We start from the raw sequence: 17,122 nt of genomic DNA on the forward strand, positions 1-17,122 counted from the left end.
CTCATGCATTTGCTAAAGGAAATTAATTGGGCACCCATGATGTGCCAGGCACTGTTCTAGATCCTGGGGACACAGTCGGGAGCCAAACAAAACCGCTACCCTCCTGCATCTGACATTCTGGCTAGGGAGGTGGATGTGGGGGATGAGAGACAAATAAATCAACAAGTGGACGAAGAAATAAATAATTTCAGATAGTAATAAGTATTGTAAAGAAAATAAAGCAGTATGTCTTGCTAGCAAGCAGCTGGGAGTTGATACCTGATTTGAGACTGGGGTAACGCGACTCAGTCAGCCAGGAGATGATTTGTGAAAGCCTCCAAGAAGGAGCGGCAGTGCTCAGGCCCTGAGGTGGCGCGCTCCAAGAACTGACAAAAGCCATTGCGAATAGCTGTGTGATGACAGGTGAATTAGCTAGCCTCTGTGCATTGCCGGAACAGGAGGATGATCACACCAACTCCTCAAGGTTCCTGTGAGGATTTAATCAGACGAGAATTGTAAAAGGCTACTGCTAGGGGTGGCACACAACAGGTGTTCAGTAAATACCAGCTCTTATTTGGACAATACTATTATTAACTTAAGAAGGAAAGGATGGGCCTGCAGGGTCAAAAGGAGGAGAGAAAGAAGCTTTTGTGGCTTATCCTTCCAGAATCCAAAATTCAGGATATAGTTTGAGGAAGGCCCTGAGAAAGGGCTTCTGACATGACTCCAGGACAACCTGGATGCAAATATTAATAATAATTAGCATTATTGTAACAGCTACGGACATTTATTGAGCTCCTACAACATGCCAGGCACTCCGCTAGGCACCTGATGTCCATGGGCCCCTCTGCCCCAGGGCAGGCACTATTATTAACACCCCCATTTTACAGAGGCTCAGAACCAATAGTCACTGAGTCTGGAGCAAAGCCAGGAGGCCAGCACGAGGCCCAGCCACCGCCTACCTGATGACCTTTGGCCGGTCCTCGCCTCTGATGGGGGGTTACAGGCTCAGGACAATTCTGCCCCAGCCTCCATCTTTACCATTCTCCAGGTCTGGAGGGGCTGAGAGGGGGAGAGAGAGAGAGAGAGAGAGGCGAGCGAAACCCCAGAGCCCCTTCTCCAGGGAACCTACCCCAGCCTGCTCCCCACCCACCACTGCCACTAACCCAGTTCTAGAGAAGACTGCACACCTGGCGGTGACTTCCCAGTCCACAGCTGGAGTCCGATACTGGGCGAGGCGGAGGCGCGGCCAGGGAATGGGCGGGGCCAAGGCTGCATACTTGACTGTGAGGTCTAGGGGACCACACTCCAGACAGGGCGACCTCCCCTGCGCCGCTGCAGGACGCAACGCGGCATGAGGTGTCCTCTGGGCGCCGGTTCCGGCCACAGCGCCGCCTGGAGAAGGCTGCTTCTAACAGGTGCGTGAGAAACAGGGGCTGCATCCACGGGTTGGGGACAAAGAGTGGACTCCCCCGGAGAGAGCCTTTATTAAAATCAGAGACACCCCCACTCTGGGCTCTGACTCTGATCGGTTTAAAGCCCATGCAGCACGGGCTGCCAGCGCACAAAAGCTCTTGAAATCCCCAAGGGGCCGTGCAATTGACCCCTTTTATAAGGAAAGCGAGGCTCAGATTGGGGTGGGGTCATTGGCTCAAGAGCACATGACTGGCAAAGGCAAAATCAGAATTCAGGACCCTATCCCAGCCCCTTTCTACCAGAGCCGCCTGTCTCACCCTAGCTATCCACATCTAATAATACTTTTAAAATAATAACAAGAACAACAATAAAATAATAACAATAATATAAAGAAGTCATTGTGACTGAGTACTTCTGCATGTCAGCCTGTTCTAAGTGCTTTCATGTAGTAACATTCAATTCTTAACCCCATGAGGCAAGAGCTATATGATCCCCAACTCATTGAGCAAAACTGAGACAGAGACGTTATAGGTCCTCCCCAGGCCACACAGCTTGAAAGTAACAGAAGGAGGACTTGAACACAGATGGTCTGGCCACCAAGACCACAGTTGCCAGAGACCACCCACATCTGCCTCTCGGAGAGCAAACAAATTGCCTCTTTTTCCAGGACTTAAAAAGTCCAGTTCTGTGTCATTTCAAAACCCCACCCACAGTTTCAGGCTTCGCCTCCTCCCCAGCTTGGGCCTGGGTCAGGCTGCTATAAAGACGTGGTGGCACATGGTGGGCCTTGTTCCTTTTTCTCTCTGTGTGTCCTTTCTCCCCTTGCAGAGCTGAGGTCTGTGTCTACTGCCCAAGGCCGTGGGCAGAGAGAGGAAGGCAACGAGGGGGCAGGAAAGTTTCAATTTGGCTGCTGTCGTTGTAAGGTGGGGACGTGGCCTTCTGTGTGGCTGAGGCACGATGGTTAGATCTTTCTGGGTGGGGAATCTACCCTGCAAGTCATTTCCCATGAGGTTCTTTGCCAGGACAGCCTCCAGCTGGCTCCCTTCAGAGGCATCCGCACTGGCTCATGGGAGACTTGTGGACATCTTTGTTGTCCCACCAAACGCTGGAGGTGTGGGCCATTTCCACTCAGCCCTCTCCTCCTCCCTCCCTCACCTGGAGACTTGTAGGTCTGAGTTCCCACAAACTCTGGGACACACACCTCCAGCTCTCCAAGAGGTTCCCTTCGAGCCACCCTCACTCGGCAGGAGGTGGAAGAAAGCCTCAGCCCTCATTCCTGGGGGGTACCCCCAGTTCATCCTCACTTCTCCCCCCGGAAGCCTCACTCTGCGCCATCTCCTCCTCTCCATGAGCTCTTGGCCTCCCTTCCTAAGGCCTGGCGGGGGTAGAACGGATGGTGCTGGCAGAACTGGTGATGGGTAACCCCTGTTAGCTAGATCTCAGCTGGGAATGGGCAGTTCTTAGCATCTATGATTTTGTTCTCAGCCTCTGGAACCTCTGGGGAGATTTTGAGACAATGAGAGAGTCAAGTTTAACATTCTGGTGTATATATATTTATATTTATACTTTATATTTATATATAAGATTCAGAGAGTGTCCTGGGCTCAAACAGGGAAAAACTGAAGAGAAACTTTTTCTCATTTGATTGAAGATTAGAGATGAAATAAAACAGCCATGCTTCTGGCAAGTAAGAGTTCTGGAATCATCTCTATGGTTCCAGCTCTGAAATTCCATATATAGGTATTATATATAAGGTATTATTATCGTATATTTATATATTTTTATAGGTATTATATATAAGGTATTATTATAGTATATAAATCTTATATACAAGGTATACATAAGATATTTAGGTATTGTATACATTTAATACTAATGTAGGACTGTCCTCAGCCCTGAAAATTCATAATCTCATTAAATCTCAGGCACTCGGTTGATTACTATCAACCACCCTCCTTGATGACTGGGGAAACTGAGGCTCAGGGCGCCCAGTAATACGCGGCCAAGTCAGGGTTATGAACTCAGGTCCAGCGGCCTCAAAGTCTACAAATGAAACCATGATTCTACATCAGCTGGAGTAAGGATTGCTAAGACGTGGGGTTTTCTTCTTAAAATGCCTTCTGGACACTCCCTGAATGTCTGTGATGCACCTGCAGCTCTGTCAGAGTCAGAACTTGATAACAGAACACAGACTGCATGACCTGGAATCTTCCCCTTACGTCACTTATTCAACAAACACCTCTAGTGCCTGCTCTGTGCCCAGCCTGTGCTGGGGACACAGCAGTGACCGAGAGAGCCCCAGCCCTGCCCTCCTGGGGCTCACTGTCCAAAGGGAAGATAGCCCCATCTCCAGACAGTGATGACCCAGAGTGGGTGGGGCAGGAACGGGTGGGGGAGGGAGACCCAGAGGAGAGGGCACAGGTCTGAAGCTGGGAAGGTAGTGGTGGTCAGAGGAGCACCTGTCAAAGCTATCAAAATCGAAATAGGATCTCAGAAAGATATGACGTCGGCTATGTAAATTACATCCCTGTGTTCTTTGTTTCCTAAATGTGTAAGAGGGCAAACTTTTCTATCAAGATAGAAAAGCAAAACTTCGAGCAGCTTCTTGGGTATAACATGTTATTCTTGTCACTTTGGCAAGAGCTTCCACAGCCCCATCAAGTCAATTAAGGTCCTTGCCCCAACATTGTGTAGTTTACAATTGTATCTATTACCAGGCACGCCTGAGGGTCAGGGGAAATTTCAGAGAGAGGGATGCTTGAGACAAAACTTGAATCACAGCTTGATAAGGAGTTGGTGGAGAACAGCATTCTAGGTAGGGAGAACAGCACGGGCGGAGGCTTAAAGGCCAGAGGAACTGCATGGCGTTCAGTCGGACTGATGCAGAGAAAGAGGGAAGAGTGGAGAGAGGAGCATGGAGATGTAGCAGGAGTGGCAGGCGAGGAGTCTGCTCTGTGTCCTGAGGGCACTGGGGAGCCATGGAAGGTTTATGAGCAGGGGAGCAGCAAGGTTGCACAGACTGCTGACTCAGAGAGAAAAATCAGTGGAGGTGGGATGTGGGCAGTCCTAACTCTCCACTTATGACCTTGGCTCTGAGACGCACGCTTGCTGTGCCTCAGTTTCCCTGCCTGGAAAACAGACTAGCATCAACCTTGGAGTTGTTGAGGGGATCAGTGGGGTAATGGTTGGGAGAGTTTGGCGCAGTCATGGGCACTAAGTCAGCACAAGATGTCAGCCAATCACTGGAAACAGCCTTCTAAGACACACACACACACACACACACACACACTCACAAACACAAACACACACACACACACCCTCCTGGGGCACAGCACGTTTTTAACTGATGATGCCGCCTGCCCTGGGAGATGTTCTCTCTGGCCACGGCTTCTCCTTCACTTACCCAGAAGCGAGCGAGATGTTTCCACATCTGCTCTGTAAGTGGGTATTTCTGATCCTTAAAATATAACCACGTATCATATATTTTTTATCTTAAAAGGCCTATGTGCGGTACACCCAGTACTCGCGAGTGTGGAGGCAAGAATGATAATGAGGGCGATAATTATCATGGATGTCCAGCATCTTTCCGGCAGTCACTTTGTTCACGCACGAGTCTAAGCACTTTCCAAGCATTGGATCAGGGCTTCTGAACATCGGCATTACTGACGTGTTGGACCCGATGATGCCTTGTTGTGGGGGGGGCCGTCCTGCGCACTGCACAATGTTTAGCAGCATCCGCAGCCTCTACCCATCAGATGCCAATAGCACACCCTCCCAAGTCGTGACAACCGAAAAGATTTCCAGGCACTGCCAATGTCCCCTGGCGGGGAGTGGGTCGGGGGTGGGTGGGGGTGGGGATCATCCCTATTGAAAGTCACTAGAGACATTATTCTCATTTTATAGATAAGGAAACGGAGGCTCAGAGAGGTTACGTAACTTTCCCAAAGTCATCAGCGATAACAAGTTTGGGGACGTGCATGCCTGCAGTCTGGGATGTGTGCATTTGTGTATGCAAGACAATTAAGAACCTAGGTTGTTCTCTATTTCATTTATTCAGATTTTACTTAATTTTTGAATGGGTTATACATTCCCATGGTTCAAGTCTCAACAATATACAAAAAGGCTGTGAAGCCTCTGTCCTCCCCCGCCCACCCAGTGCCTTCCCTCCCCACCTCCCACATACAGATAACCACTATTTTTATATATCCTTCCAGAGATTCTTTATGTTTACAAATAATGCAAATACATATTTACCTTTCTCTCATTTTTACACAGAGATGGCATACCATATAAATTGTTCAGCAGTTTGCATTTGTATCTTAATGACTAATTTTGGTGATCTTTCCCTGAGTTCCCCCTTACCCTTTTGTATAGCTGTGTTGTTCCATTGTGTGAATGAACTATAATTTCTTTAATCAGTTCCTTACGCATGCGCAGTTGGGTATTTCCAATCTTTTGCCATTATAAACAAAGTGTGGCCAGTAACCCCGTGCTTTAGTCATTTCATACTGGGAAATTGTATCTATAGAATACATTCCCTGATGCTTAGTTACAGGGGATTTTTCACCTTGAAAGACTTTGCCAGATGGCCCTATGCATGGGGTTGCATCAGCCCTGTGTGTGTTTCCTGTTGCCCTCAGCCTCACCAACACATGTCATCAAACTTTTGGATCTCTGCCAACCTGATAGATGAAAAGTTATCTTGGTTATTTAATTTGTATTTTTCTTACATGAGGACAACTGAACATTTTCCCTATGTCAGGAGACATTTGAATTTTCTTTTCTAAGAACCTCCAATCTTTCGTACATTTTTCTATCAGGTTGCTGATATTGATACTTTTCTTATTGATACCTAGGAGCTCTTTGTACACTAGTGAAATGGGCTTGTCATCTTTGATATCAGTTGCAGATAATTTTTCCTAGTATGTCATTGTCCTTTTGACTTTGTGGACAGTGGAGTTTTTTTTTAACCTTGCAAAAGTTTCTTGTTGCTATTATGTCAAAATGTTCAGTCTTTTATGACTGGAGTTGATGTTCTTATTGCAATAATCACCATTCTAGTGAGAGGCAGAAGAATGGGATGGGCAAGTTCATAGTATCCAGAGTCAGACTCCAAGGGTTCAACTCCATGCTCTAAGCAATATGGAAATTTAATTAGAGGAAATGAGAGAAACAGGGATGCGGGACACACTGGACAGTATCGTTTAGTGGCTAAGAATTTCAACTGCCTGGGCATGGATCACAGCTCTCCTGTTTATCACCTATGACGTTCCGGAAAAACATCTTAAAGTCTCTGAGCCTCCTTTTCCTCATCTCTAATAGGGGTATAATAGCTGTATCGGTCAGAGTTGAGGCAAGAAGCAGATGGTCCACTCAGAAAGAGTAATGAGGAGGGTTTCATAGGGGGACTATTAGCAGAGGTGTAGGCTGGGTATAGGTAAAGTGACATGGGATTTTGCAGCACCCAGAGGCTAGCAACAGCAGGAAGCTAGGAGCTATAAAAGAAAGAGCAGACCGCCAAACCCCAAAAGAGAGGTATGCGGAGAGGGTCACCCAATAGAATCTCTAATAGAAGGACCTATCAAACCAGTGCTGATGGGTCAGGGAGGGAGCTGTGGGACCAGCTACCTCATGGTCACTCCCTCCTGCCGTCTTCCACCAATGCTCCCACTGGCAGAAGCCAACCAGAAACAAAAGGCGAGGGATCCCCAGTGGTGCAGCTCAGAGAGGTCAGCCTGTCAGGAAGCAGAGCAGAGAAAGATGGAGGGCGAATCTGCACGACATCCTGCATAAGTGCATTATGGGACTGATGTAGGAATAAGTAAAATAATATATGTTCAACCCTTAGTGTCTGGCTTGTAGGAGGTTCTTAAGGAATGTCCCTTTTTATTTTTTTACTTTTTATATTTTATTATTATTATTATCACTGTTGCCATCATGAACTCTCGGTGATACTCATTCTCACCAGCACAGGAAGGGTTACTTGCTGGGGCAGCATCTGGCCTTTGGTTCCACTGCTCCCCTGCTCTCTCTTCTCTACCCCCCACCCCCTCCAAGGCACCCTGCTGGCATTTTTCCCCTGCTCTGCCTCCTCGGAGCTGCCCTCCTCTGCGTCCCTAGACCCCTTGACTGAAGGAGCCGATGCCCACCTGCCAGTCCCCAGAAGCCTCGAGGGGGTTCTCTCCACTTCGTGGTTCCGAGGGCACGAGGCCCGGCCAGAAGCCATGATCTTCTCCCCTGGGGGCCTCCCAGGGCCCGGCCACACTGGCCGGGAGACGCTGGACACCCAAGGCAGCCTGATCATCAGAAACGTGACAACTCGAGATGCCGGCAGCTACACCGTGGTGCTGGAAACAAGCAGGGGACGCAGGAGTGCGACAGAGCAGATACAGGTCAAGGGTGAGTGGGGCCCCACGGCGGGAGGGACCGGGTTCTCAGTCCGCAGGACCCATTGGGACCCTATCAGTTCCCGTCATCAATCCTGCCTAGCAAACAACCCTAGAACTTAAAATAGTGACAGCTACTGTGGTTTTTTTTAGCTCAGGATTTTAGTCCTCCTGTTCTCAGCTAATTTTAGCCGGGCTCACTCATGTGTCTGCTGTCAGCCGGGGAGGGAGTGCCTGGGCACTGGTCCATGATGGCCTCCTTCCCATGCTGGCAGTGGTAAGGCAGTGGTCTTCCTGGCAGCTGGGGCAATGTGGATAATTGTGCCGGGAGGCTTCTCATCCTCCAGCAGGCTAGCCTGGCTTGTTCACTCAGCAAAGGACGGAGAAACAAGGGCAGAAGACTCTAGGCCTCCTGAGGCCCAGGCTCGGAACCGGCATGCCAGCGTTTCCGCCATGTTTTATTGGCCAAAGCGAGTTACGTGACTGGCTTTGCTCCAACGGGCGAGAAATAGGCTCCGCCTCTTGCTGAGAGGAGTTGCGAAGGGTCGTGGCCTTTTTTTTTTTTTTGTCATCTGTCACACTTTCCAACAGATATTGATTAAATATTCGTTCATTATCACTTAGGGAAGGACAGGGCTCTCTGGTGGTAGCCTTCAGAACTCGCCTCTGTTTTCACGAGCTATTCAGCTCTGGACTTGCACACCAGAACCAGAAAAACAAAGCCCTGAGGTTACCCAGAGCCATGCTCCTTAGATGGTGTAAAAGTTTAGAGATGTATTAGTCTACTAGGGCTGCCACAACAAAATACCACATGCTGGGAGGGTGAACAAACAGAAATCTATTTCCCACCGTTCTGGAGGCTGGAAGTCCAAGATCAAGGTGTGGGCAGGTGTGGTTTCTTCTGCAGCCTCTCTCCTTGATTTGCAGATGGCCGCCTTCTCACTGTATCCTCACATGACCTTTCTTCTTTGTGTGTACCCCTGTGTCTCCCTGTGTGTCCCCCTGTGTCTCCCTGTGTGTCCTAGTCTCTCTTCTTATAAGGACACCAGTCAGATTGTATTAGGGCCCATTCCCACAGCCCCATTAAAGGCCCTATCACCAAATATAGTCACATTCTGAGGTACTGGGGCTTAGCACTTCAATATGAATTTGGAGTGGGGGTGTGGGGTAGGGGGGGGGGGACACGATTCAGTCCATTACAGAGATTATATTAGTTAGGATTCAGATTCTGGTGTGCTAATAAAGACCCAAAATAACAGTGTCTTAAACAAGATGGAAATTTCTCTCTCTCTCACATAGTACTCTGGCATGAACAGGGTAGGGGTGACCTGGTGGCTTCAGGGTGGCAGGACCTAGGCTCTAATTGTTCTGTCATCACTAGGTTCTGTCCTGCCCGTGGGACCCAAGACAGCTCCCAACACATTTGCATTCCAACCAACATAACAAGAGAGGGGAAGGGGAGTAACGATGCCTTCCTTTTAAGACTCAACACAGAGGATGCTCACACCCATTGGCTGAGGACTAGTCACATAGTCATACTTAGCTATAAGAGAAGCTGAAAATGTAGTCTTTATCCTGGACAACCATACACCTAGCTAAAATGTAACATTCTGTGACTGAAGGAAGAAGAGGAGAAAAGATGGAGGGAGATCCCAGAGGCAGGGATATCTGAGCTGAGACCTGAAGGCTGAGCAGGAGTTTGCCAGGTGAAGAGCTGGGGAAAGTGCTCCTGCAGAGAGAACAGCCAACTGTAAACACAGGAAGCATGAGTGAATGGCTCCCATATACTGAGCCCTCACTATGGACCAAAGACTGGGGGATTTCACAACAACCTGAGAAAGAAGATGCTCTAAGCACCAACCCCCTTGCACAAGTGGGGAGACTGAGCCTTGGAGAAGTAATATCAACATCTGTGGTCACAGAGGAGCAAAGGGCCAAGCTAGGACTCTGCACCACTCTCTATGATCCTGGAGCTTATCTCCTTCCACGCTGCCTCTCTAGCCCTGCAACATCTCTATGGTACAAGCAAAGGTTGAGAGAGGCTGCAAGGAGCCCAGCTTCTGCACCGAGGGTTTTTGTTTTTTTTTCACCTCCACCAGGAGATGTAAGGGCCGCTGAGGTCCATCAATCTACATATCTGTGGTTTGAAGGCCAATTATTCTTCTAAGAGCCTATCTCCACACCTTTGCTGGTGCGGTTCTCCTCCTGGAGCTTGTGCAGGCTCGGAAACCGGAACCACCTGTATTCAAATCCCTGCTCCTTCACTTACTAGTCACGTGCCTTTGAAAAGTGACTTCCCATCTGTGTGCTTCAGCATTCTCTCCTGTAAAATACAATCACTGTAGACCCTCCCTTGCAGAGTGTTGTAAGGAGCAGATGAGTTAATCCTCACCAACTGCCTAGAACAGTGCCTGGCACAGAGGAAGCGAATGTTCACCATGAGTATATCAGGAGACTTGACCTCTTTGAGCCTTTGTTTTCCCAAAAGGGGAATAACAATAAGACCTACCTCATAGGGTTATTGTGAGGATTAAATGAATAAATCCAGTGGCTTTTGAGCTTTTTAAATCATGAGCTACAGTAAGAATTGCATTTCATATCGTGACCCAGTATGTCTGTGTATCCACACACAAGTCACTGAAAGACATGTCATAAAATAACAATTAGTGCTATGAGTAATGCATTCTGATATTTTCTATTATATTTCATTTCATGTTTTAAATGCTGGTTACAACCTACTAAATGATTTCACCCAAGCATGGGTCTCACTCGCAACATAACAAACCAGTAAGATAACAAGCCATAGTTAACATGTGTTTAGAATGGTGCTTGGGTCATAGCAAGAGCCCAGTCTAGGTGGCTGTTACATTGATTCTTGTTTCCACACCTGGTGGGCTCTTTATCCGCCTGCAGGGCTTAGCTCAGGCACCACCTCCTCCAGGAAGCCTTCTGTGAGCTCTCTGGTTGGACTGAAGTGTTTTTCACTTTTCATATTGCACTGAAATTAAAAATCAGCTTCATGTGGAGGTCCCCAGCACTCACCACGACATCAGATTCAAATCCCAGCTACGCCTCTCTCTCTCTGACCATGAGCCCTGGCCCTAAGAACCCCCAGACCTCAGAATCTTTCACCTGAAAAACAAAAAAAAGAACAAACAAACACCACATGAAAAGAGAACTATGATAAGGATTATGTATGCTCTCTGTAAGGAGCCCTCCCAGCAGCTAGTGGCTCAGGCCCCAAGCTTTGGAGGTCCCCTTAATCCCTCTCTCTCTCCCACCCACATCCAGCCCATCAGCAAATGCCATGGGCTTTGCCTGCAAAATAATCCAGAATTCAACCACTCCTCCTAGCTCCTTGACTTTTATCCTGGTCCAGCTGAGGGCAGGGGAGCTGGGGTATTTATATACCAGCCATGTCAGTCATTGTGGAAGGCTGGCCCCCAGTGTGCCCCACTCTCCAGCAATCTGGCCTGCTGCCTCTATGGGCAGAGCAGGCTCTGGCAGCCAGAGAAAGCCCTGAAGCAACACATGCAGTGTTGGCAGTTGGAATTGCTGAGGGTGAGGACACCAACAGCTCTGCTGCATCCAGTGTCTGGAGCAGCACTGGGCACAGACCGGGCACTCCAACACATTTGTTGGTGAAGGAATGAGTGAATGAATTAATAAGTGAATGCATCTGTGATGAACAGAAGTGTGCAGCCTCTCTGAGTGGTCTCCACCCGTGTGACCTTGCTCCCTGTTTGCACAGCCAGCTCTGGTGGGATGCTGCTGCTGACATTCCCGGGGAATAAACAAGGTATCCTCCGGAGTGAACTCAACTACTCAGTGATTCTGCAGTGGGTGGCTTCAATCGAACCTGAACCTGTGCTACGATGGACCTTCAATGGGCGTCCTCGCGGGATCGGGGAGAGGCTGATTATCCAGAGGTTGTCCTTGGAGGATCTAGGCACCTATGTATGCTTGGCCGAGAACAGCCAGGGAATGTATATCTCCCAGCCTGTGACTGTCATGCTGCCACGTGAGTACCCCATCCTCACCCTGGACCCTTGTACTCTCGCTGGTCAGTGGCCAGCTTTCCTGATTTCACTGAGCTACATTCTATGCTCAGTCCCCTCGGAGACCCTTTATAGCCAAGATGGCATCCCATTCTTTCATCCTCCTGGCAGAGTGGGGATTATTAGCCCATTTTACAGATGAGAGGCTGCGGCCCAAAGACATAAACTCTAATGAAAGCTCAGGGCAGGATCTGGAGCTGGCTGCCTGGGTCCCGGCTCCAACCATTTGCTGGCTGTGTTTGGGAAGCCTCTTCGCCTCTCTGAGTCTCAGCGCATGCTGGGGGGAGAATGAAGGTGATAATATAACGAGTGGTTCCAGGCATAGGCTTTGGAATTTGAATTCTGGCTCCACCACTTCCTGGCTGTGTGACTTTGTGCCAGTGCCTTGACTTCTCTGTGCCCCAGTTTCCTCATCTGTAAAACTGGGAAAATAATAGCGCTCACCCCAAAGTGCAGCTGTGAGCACTCAATGAGATAAGCAGGTGAACAGCTTAAAATAAGAGTGACTAAGACTATGGAACACTAGTGAGTGCTCAATAAACATGAACTAGTATCTTTGCTATGATTAGTATTACCATTATTATTATTAATTTTGTGCCTATTACCATGTGCAGTAGCATTTACAGAGGCTCGGGCAGCAATAACAAGAACAGCCAGTTATTGGGATAAGAAAAGTGGTTTGGGAGCCAAAGCGGGGTTCAATTCCTGTCCCTGTGCCTTCTTGGCTGGATGACTTAGGACAGGTGATGTCCTTTCTCTGAGCCTCAGTTTCCTGCTGTGTATAACCGGAGTGATTATGTAGACCTCTGCAAAATTGCTATAAGGAATTGAAATGGTATATGTGTGAGGCTACCAGAACACCAGTTAGCAGGTGCTGTATTTTTTTTTTCCTTTTAAAAAGAATTTTATTGAGATATAACAGACATACAATAAACTGCATATATTTAAAGTGCACAATTGGATGTTTTTTATGTCATCTGTTTTGTACATGTTAACGTATATATGGCAATCCCAATCTCCCAATTCATCCCATGCCAAACCCCCCCCCCAGGTGCTTTAAATAGCAGCAGTTATCATGCATATTATTTTTTAATATTTCTATTCATGGAGTGAGCTGGAAGGATGCAGAGGAGCTGCCAGCAGAGAAGGGGGGCATGTAGGCAGCGGGGATCACATGAGCAGAGGTCCGGAGTATGGAAAGAGCAGGGATGATGGAAAGCCTGGCTTGGCTATGTCCCTGAGAGCTGCCTCTCTCCCTGGCCAGGGTTCAGCGGGAGCTTCAGGATTTGGTTTTGAAGTGATTTCCTGGGAGAAAAAAAAAAGTAAAAAATGTAAATCTTGGAGTTCCCGATGACCCTGATACATTCATTGAGAATGATAATACTTCAAAGACCCCCTTTCCTCACTCATCAACTGTTCAGGAAATGTTTATTGAGCACCTATTATGTGACTGGCCCATGCTGGGCAGTGTGAGGACATCTGGTGACAGAGACAGTCCTGGCCCTGCCCTGGACAGACCTGTCCACAAACAGTAATGACCAGAGTGGCAGGGCTGGGGTGGGGGTGCTCAGAGGGCTGTGAGACCCAAGGAGGTGCCTGACCCAGCAAGGGAATCAGGGAGGGCTTCCTGGAAGAGGAGACATCTGAGCTGGTACTAGGATACATAGGAATTGTCCAGGCCAAGGAGGAGAAAATGACACACATGGCATTCCAGGGGCAAAGACAAAGGCCTGAAAGTAGGAGAGAGAGGGGGGTGAGCTTAGAAAATTGAGTGGAATCCAATAGGGCTTGGTTATAAAGGTAGGGGGTGGAGAGAGATGAGACTGGCTAGGTGCAGGGCCTCAAAGGCCAAGGTGAAGTCCTGGAGAGGCACGGCAAGGTTCTGAACAGGGGAGGAACAGGGTCAAGTGTGAACTTTAAAAAACCCCCCTGGCTACTGTATGTGGTGGGGAGATGGGTCGGCCAGAGACTGGGACAGGAGAGCAGGGAGGAAGCTGGGGTGGAGATCCAGAGGACGGGGAGGAGGTGGAATGGTGGGAGTGGGGGGTATGGGGGAGGGTGTCTCCTCCAGTCTCTCCCTTTCTCAATTCCCAGAAGTCATCGTGGATCCCACAGACCCTGTGCCCATCAAGCTGAAACCCACCCTCTCCCTATCAGGGGGACCTGCCATTGCCCTCATCGTGGCCGCACCTGTGGTACTGGTCACAAGCGCGGTCTTCACCTTAACCTGGAAGCTAAGGTACCTGTCTTCCCTCCCTCCCATCCACTCAGCCCCCACAAAGCACAGAGCTCACTCTGCAGCAAGACTGAAGCCAAACCAACTGCCTCATCCCAAGGAGCTTAAAGCTCCTTCGGAGAGGATGACATTGATCCCTAATGGGCCCATCCAACTCATCAGTTCCCAAAGTGGCCCCAGGGAACACAGAAACAGAAGAGGCTTCTGGAGCTGGGTTCAAATCCCAGCTCTGTCACTTACCCACAGTGAGGCCATGGCAAGTCACTTCCCCTCTCTGTGCCTCAGACTTCCCATCTGCAAAATGGGGGTGGTATTAATAGCACCTGCCTTACAGAGCTGTTGTTTGGATTAAAGGAGCTCATATTTCTAAAGCCTTTTGGAAATTCCCTGGAGGTCCAGTGGTTAGGGCTCCGTGCTTCCACTGGAGGGGTCATGGGTTTGATCTCTGGTCGGGGAACTAAGATCCCACAACCCACGAAGTGTGGCCAAAAAAAAAAAGCCTTTAAAGCAGGGTCTGGGATATGGTCAGTGCTCTAGTCATCCCTTCCACATATAACTGTTGAATACCTACTATGTGCCAGGCACTGGGAACACTGTGGGAATAAACAGTGGACAGTCCCTGCCCTCATGAACTTGCATCCTAGTCGGAGATAATACACGTGATGACCAAGTATATAAAACATAGATAGTATGTTCATGATGGTGCTTGCTAAGGAGAAGGAGTAAGGCCAGGAAGGGGCACAGGGAGTATGGAGATGGGGCCCAATTTAACTGAGTTAGCCAATGCCTCCCTGAGAAAGTGACATTTGAGCAAAGACATAAAGCGAAGGAAAGGAGAGAGGAACCAGTGGATCTGGGGAAAGGGCATAGCTGGCAGAAGGAAAAGCAGATGCAAAGGCCCTGAGGTGGGACTTGCCTGGCATGTTCAAGGAATAGCAAGGAGGGCAGTGTGGCCAGAGTGGTGTGAGGAATGGGAAGAGAAGTAGAACATAGGATCAGAGAAGGAAGCAGGGGGCAGTGGGGGAGGGGGTCACCAGACAGCTTAAGGTCTTATGGGCCATGCAAGGACTTGGCTTTTGTCCTGAGTGAGATGGGAGCCATGGAGGATTCCAGGCAGAGGAGGGATGGGATCTGACTTACATTTTCATCCTAGATGTGTTAGCTATTATTATAATGCTGTAATATCTTACCATGGATTGAGCACCTATTATGTGTTTGCTAAACATTATTCTATTTCATCTCCGCAAGAGCTTGGCAGGGGTGGGGGGTGGGGAAGGGATGAGGAGCTCGTTTTTGTCAAAGAGGAATCTAAGGTTGAGAGAGAAGGGACTGGCCCCAGACCCCACAGTTGAAGAGGGATTCAAACCCAGAACCCTGCCTCACTCTTAGTTCTGGCCCCTCACCTACACTGCCTTTTTTCTACCATGAACAATACAAGCCTTCGTAGCTGACCTACTGAGCAAGAGAAATCTGCATGTTGAAATGACTTGGAAAGGCCTTGTGGACCAGCTGGAAGGGACTGGGGCCAGGTCTCCAATCCATGAGTGCCGTGTGGAACCTTCTAGGGGTAGGGGAGGGCCAGGCTGCTACGGAATCACCCACATTGTCCTTCGTCACTATGGCTCCAATTTCCTGGTCCTTCAATAAGTGCCAGGTGCCCTCAAGTCACAACTCTCAGGACGGGTGCTGTTCTTGTCCTCATTTTCCACGAGTAGAACTAAAGCTCAGAGAAATCCATCAGCTTGCCCAAAGGACATGCCACCAACAAAGAGCTGACCCTGAATCAAACCCAGGTCTAATTCCAAAGTCATATTCTTAGAGGGGAAACGTGAGAAATCAGGCTGAGTGGCAGGAGGGGTCATTTCCTGTCCTCCCCACCATCTTGGCCAAGACCTATCATGGCCGACTTGCTGACGTCATCCAGAAAGAACCACCCTTGTCCAATCAGCGGTGACCTTGGAGATGAGGTCATGAGGACAAGCATGGCTGTCTTGACTCTCCTGGTGGGGAGAGGCAGTCTTCAGAAAAGAGGGGTCTGGGCTGGGAGGCACCCTACACATGTCTACCAAACCCACCAAGGGCCGAGAGAGATCCCCATGGTTTCCAGTTAAGGCCATGGACCCTGAAGCCAGGTTCCTTAGGCTCATCCCAGCTCTGCCATGTGCTAGCTTGTGGGACTTTAGGTGACTCCTTTAACTGCTCTGTGCCCCGTCTGTAAAACAGGAATAATGGTAATATAATACCTGCCTCAAAAGGTAGGTGTGTGGATTACATAAGATGGTGGGAGTAAAGTACCGTAAATGATACCTGGCACGTGGTGAGCCTTCAATGAATGTCGGCCACATGTATTATTATTATTGTTGTTGTTGTTGTTGTTGTTATTCATATTTCTCTCTCTTCATTGTAGGTGTGATTGACAAAGAAGAAATGGATGAAGCATTTGGGTTTTTTTTTTTCAGTTTAAATAAACTGAATAAAAATTAAAAAACAAATAAATGAATCTAGATAAAAGGAGATATTACAAGCAGCTCTTAATCATGAACTTGTATGTGGTACTCAAAAATACTAACAGCTATTTTACAACATCCAGTTTCAAAATATACATTTTGTGGAACACGTGTATATTTCTGTTCAGTATATAATAAATAGTGGAATTTCACAGTTATAGAATATGTTTATCTTCAGCTTATATCAATGTTCCCAAATTTGTTTTCCAATCAAATTCATTGTATTTTCATACAAGGGGTTCCACAGTGAAATACTACATAGAAATGGAACAAATTCAGATAAGTCACAAAAACATGAAGTCTCATAAGCACAGCTACAAGATAGGGCAGAGGTTATAGTACCATTTTTAATAATACACGCATTCCAGGAATTCCCTGCCTGCAGTTGGGCACGCAATGCTTCTCTGTCCACATGGAGAAAGGCACCATCCCATAGCTTGCAAATCCCCAACACCCCTGTTCAAAGGAACTGCCCAACTTAGCCAGCATCCCTTTGCCTTATTTCTGAACCCCCTGCAGAAAGTATCTGATTAGCTTACT

The 17,122-nt window shown here is 48.3% G+C and overlaps 1 protein-coding gene across 1 annotated transcript; it reads left to right on the forward strand.

Annotated features, from left to right (window-relative positions):
* The first annotated feature begins 1,333 nt into the window (after nucleotides 1-1,333).
* IGSF23 (immunoglobulin superfamily member 23) lies at nucleotides 1,334-16,586 on the forward strand. Its single transcript, XM_057710883.1, has 5 exons — nucleotides 1,334-1,397; nucleotides 7,453-7,794; nucleotides 11,533-11,802; nucleotides 13,934-14,078; nucleotides 16,483-16,586. Exons 1-5 carry the CDS (start codon nucleotides 1,334-1,336, stop codon nucleotides 16,490-16,492), a joined length of 831 nt encoding a protein of 276 aa, XP_057566866.1. The 3' UTR covers nucleotides 16,493-16,586.
* The last annotated feature ends 536 nt before the right edge of the window (nucleotides 16,587-17,122 follow it).

Source organism: Hippopotamus amphibius, chromosome 16, assembly GCF_030028045.1.
Source record: "Hippopotamus amphibius kiboko isolate mHipAmp2 chromosome 16, mHipAmp2.hap2, whole genome shotgun sequence".
In the NCBI taxonomy this organism is placed as follows: domain Eukaryota; kingdom Metazoa; phylum Chordata; class Mammalia; order Artiodactyla; family Hippopotamidae; genus Hippopotamus; species Hippopotamus amphibius.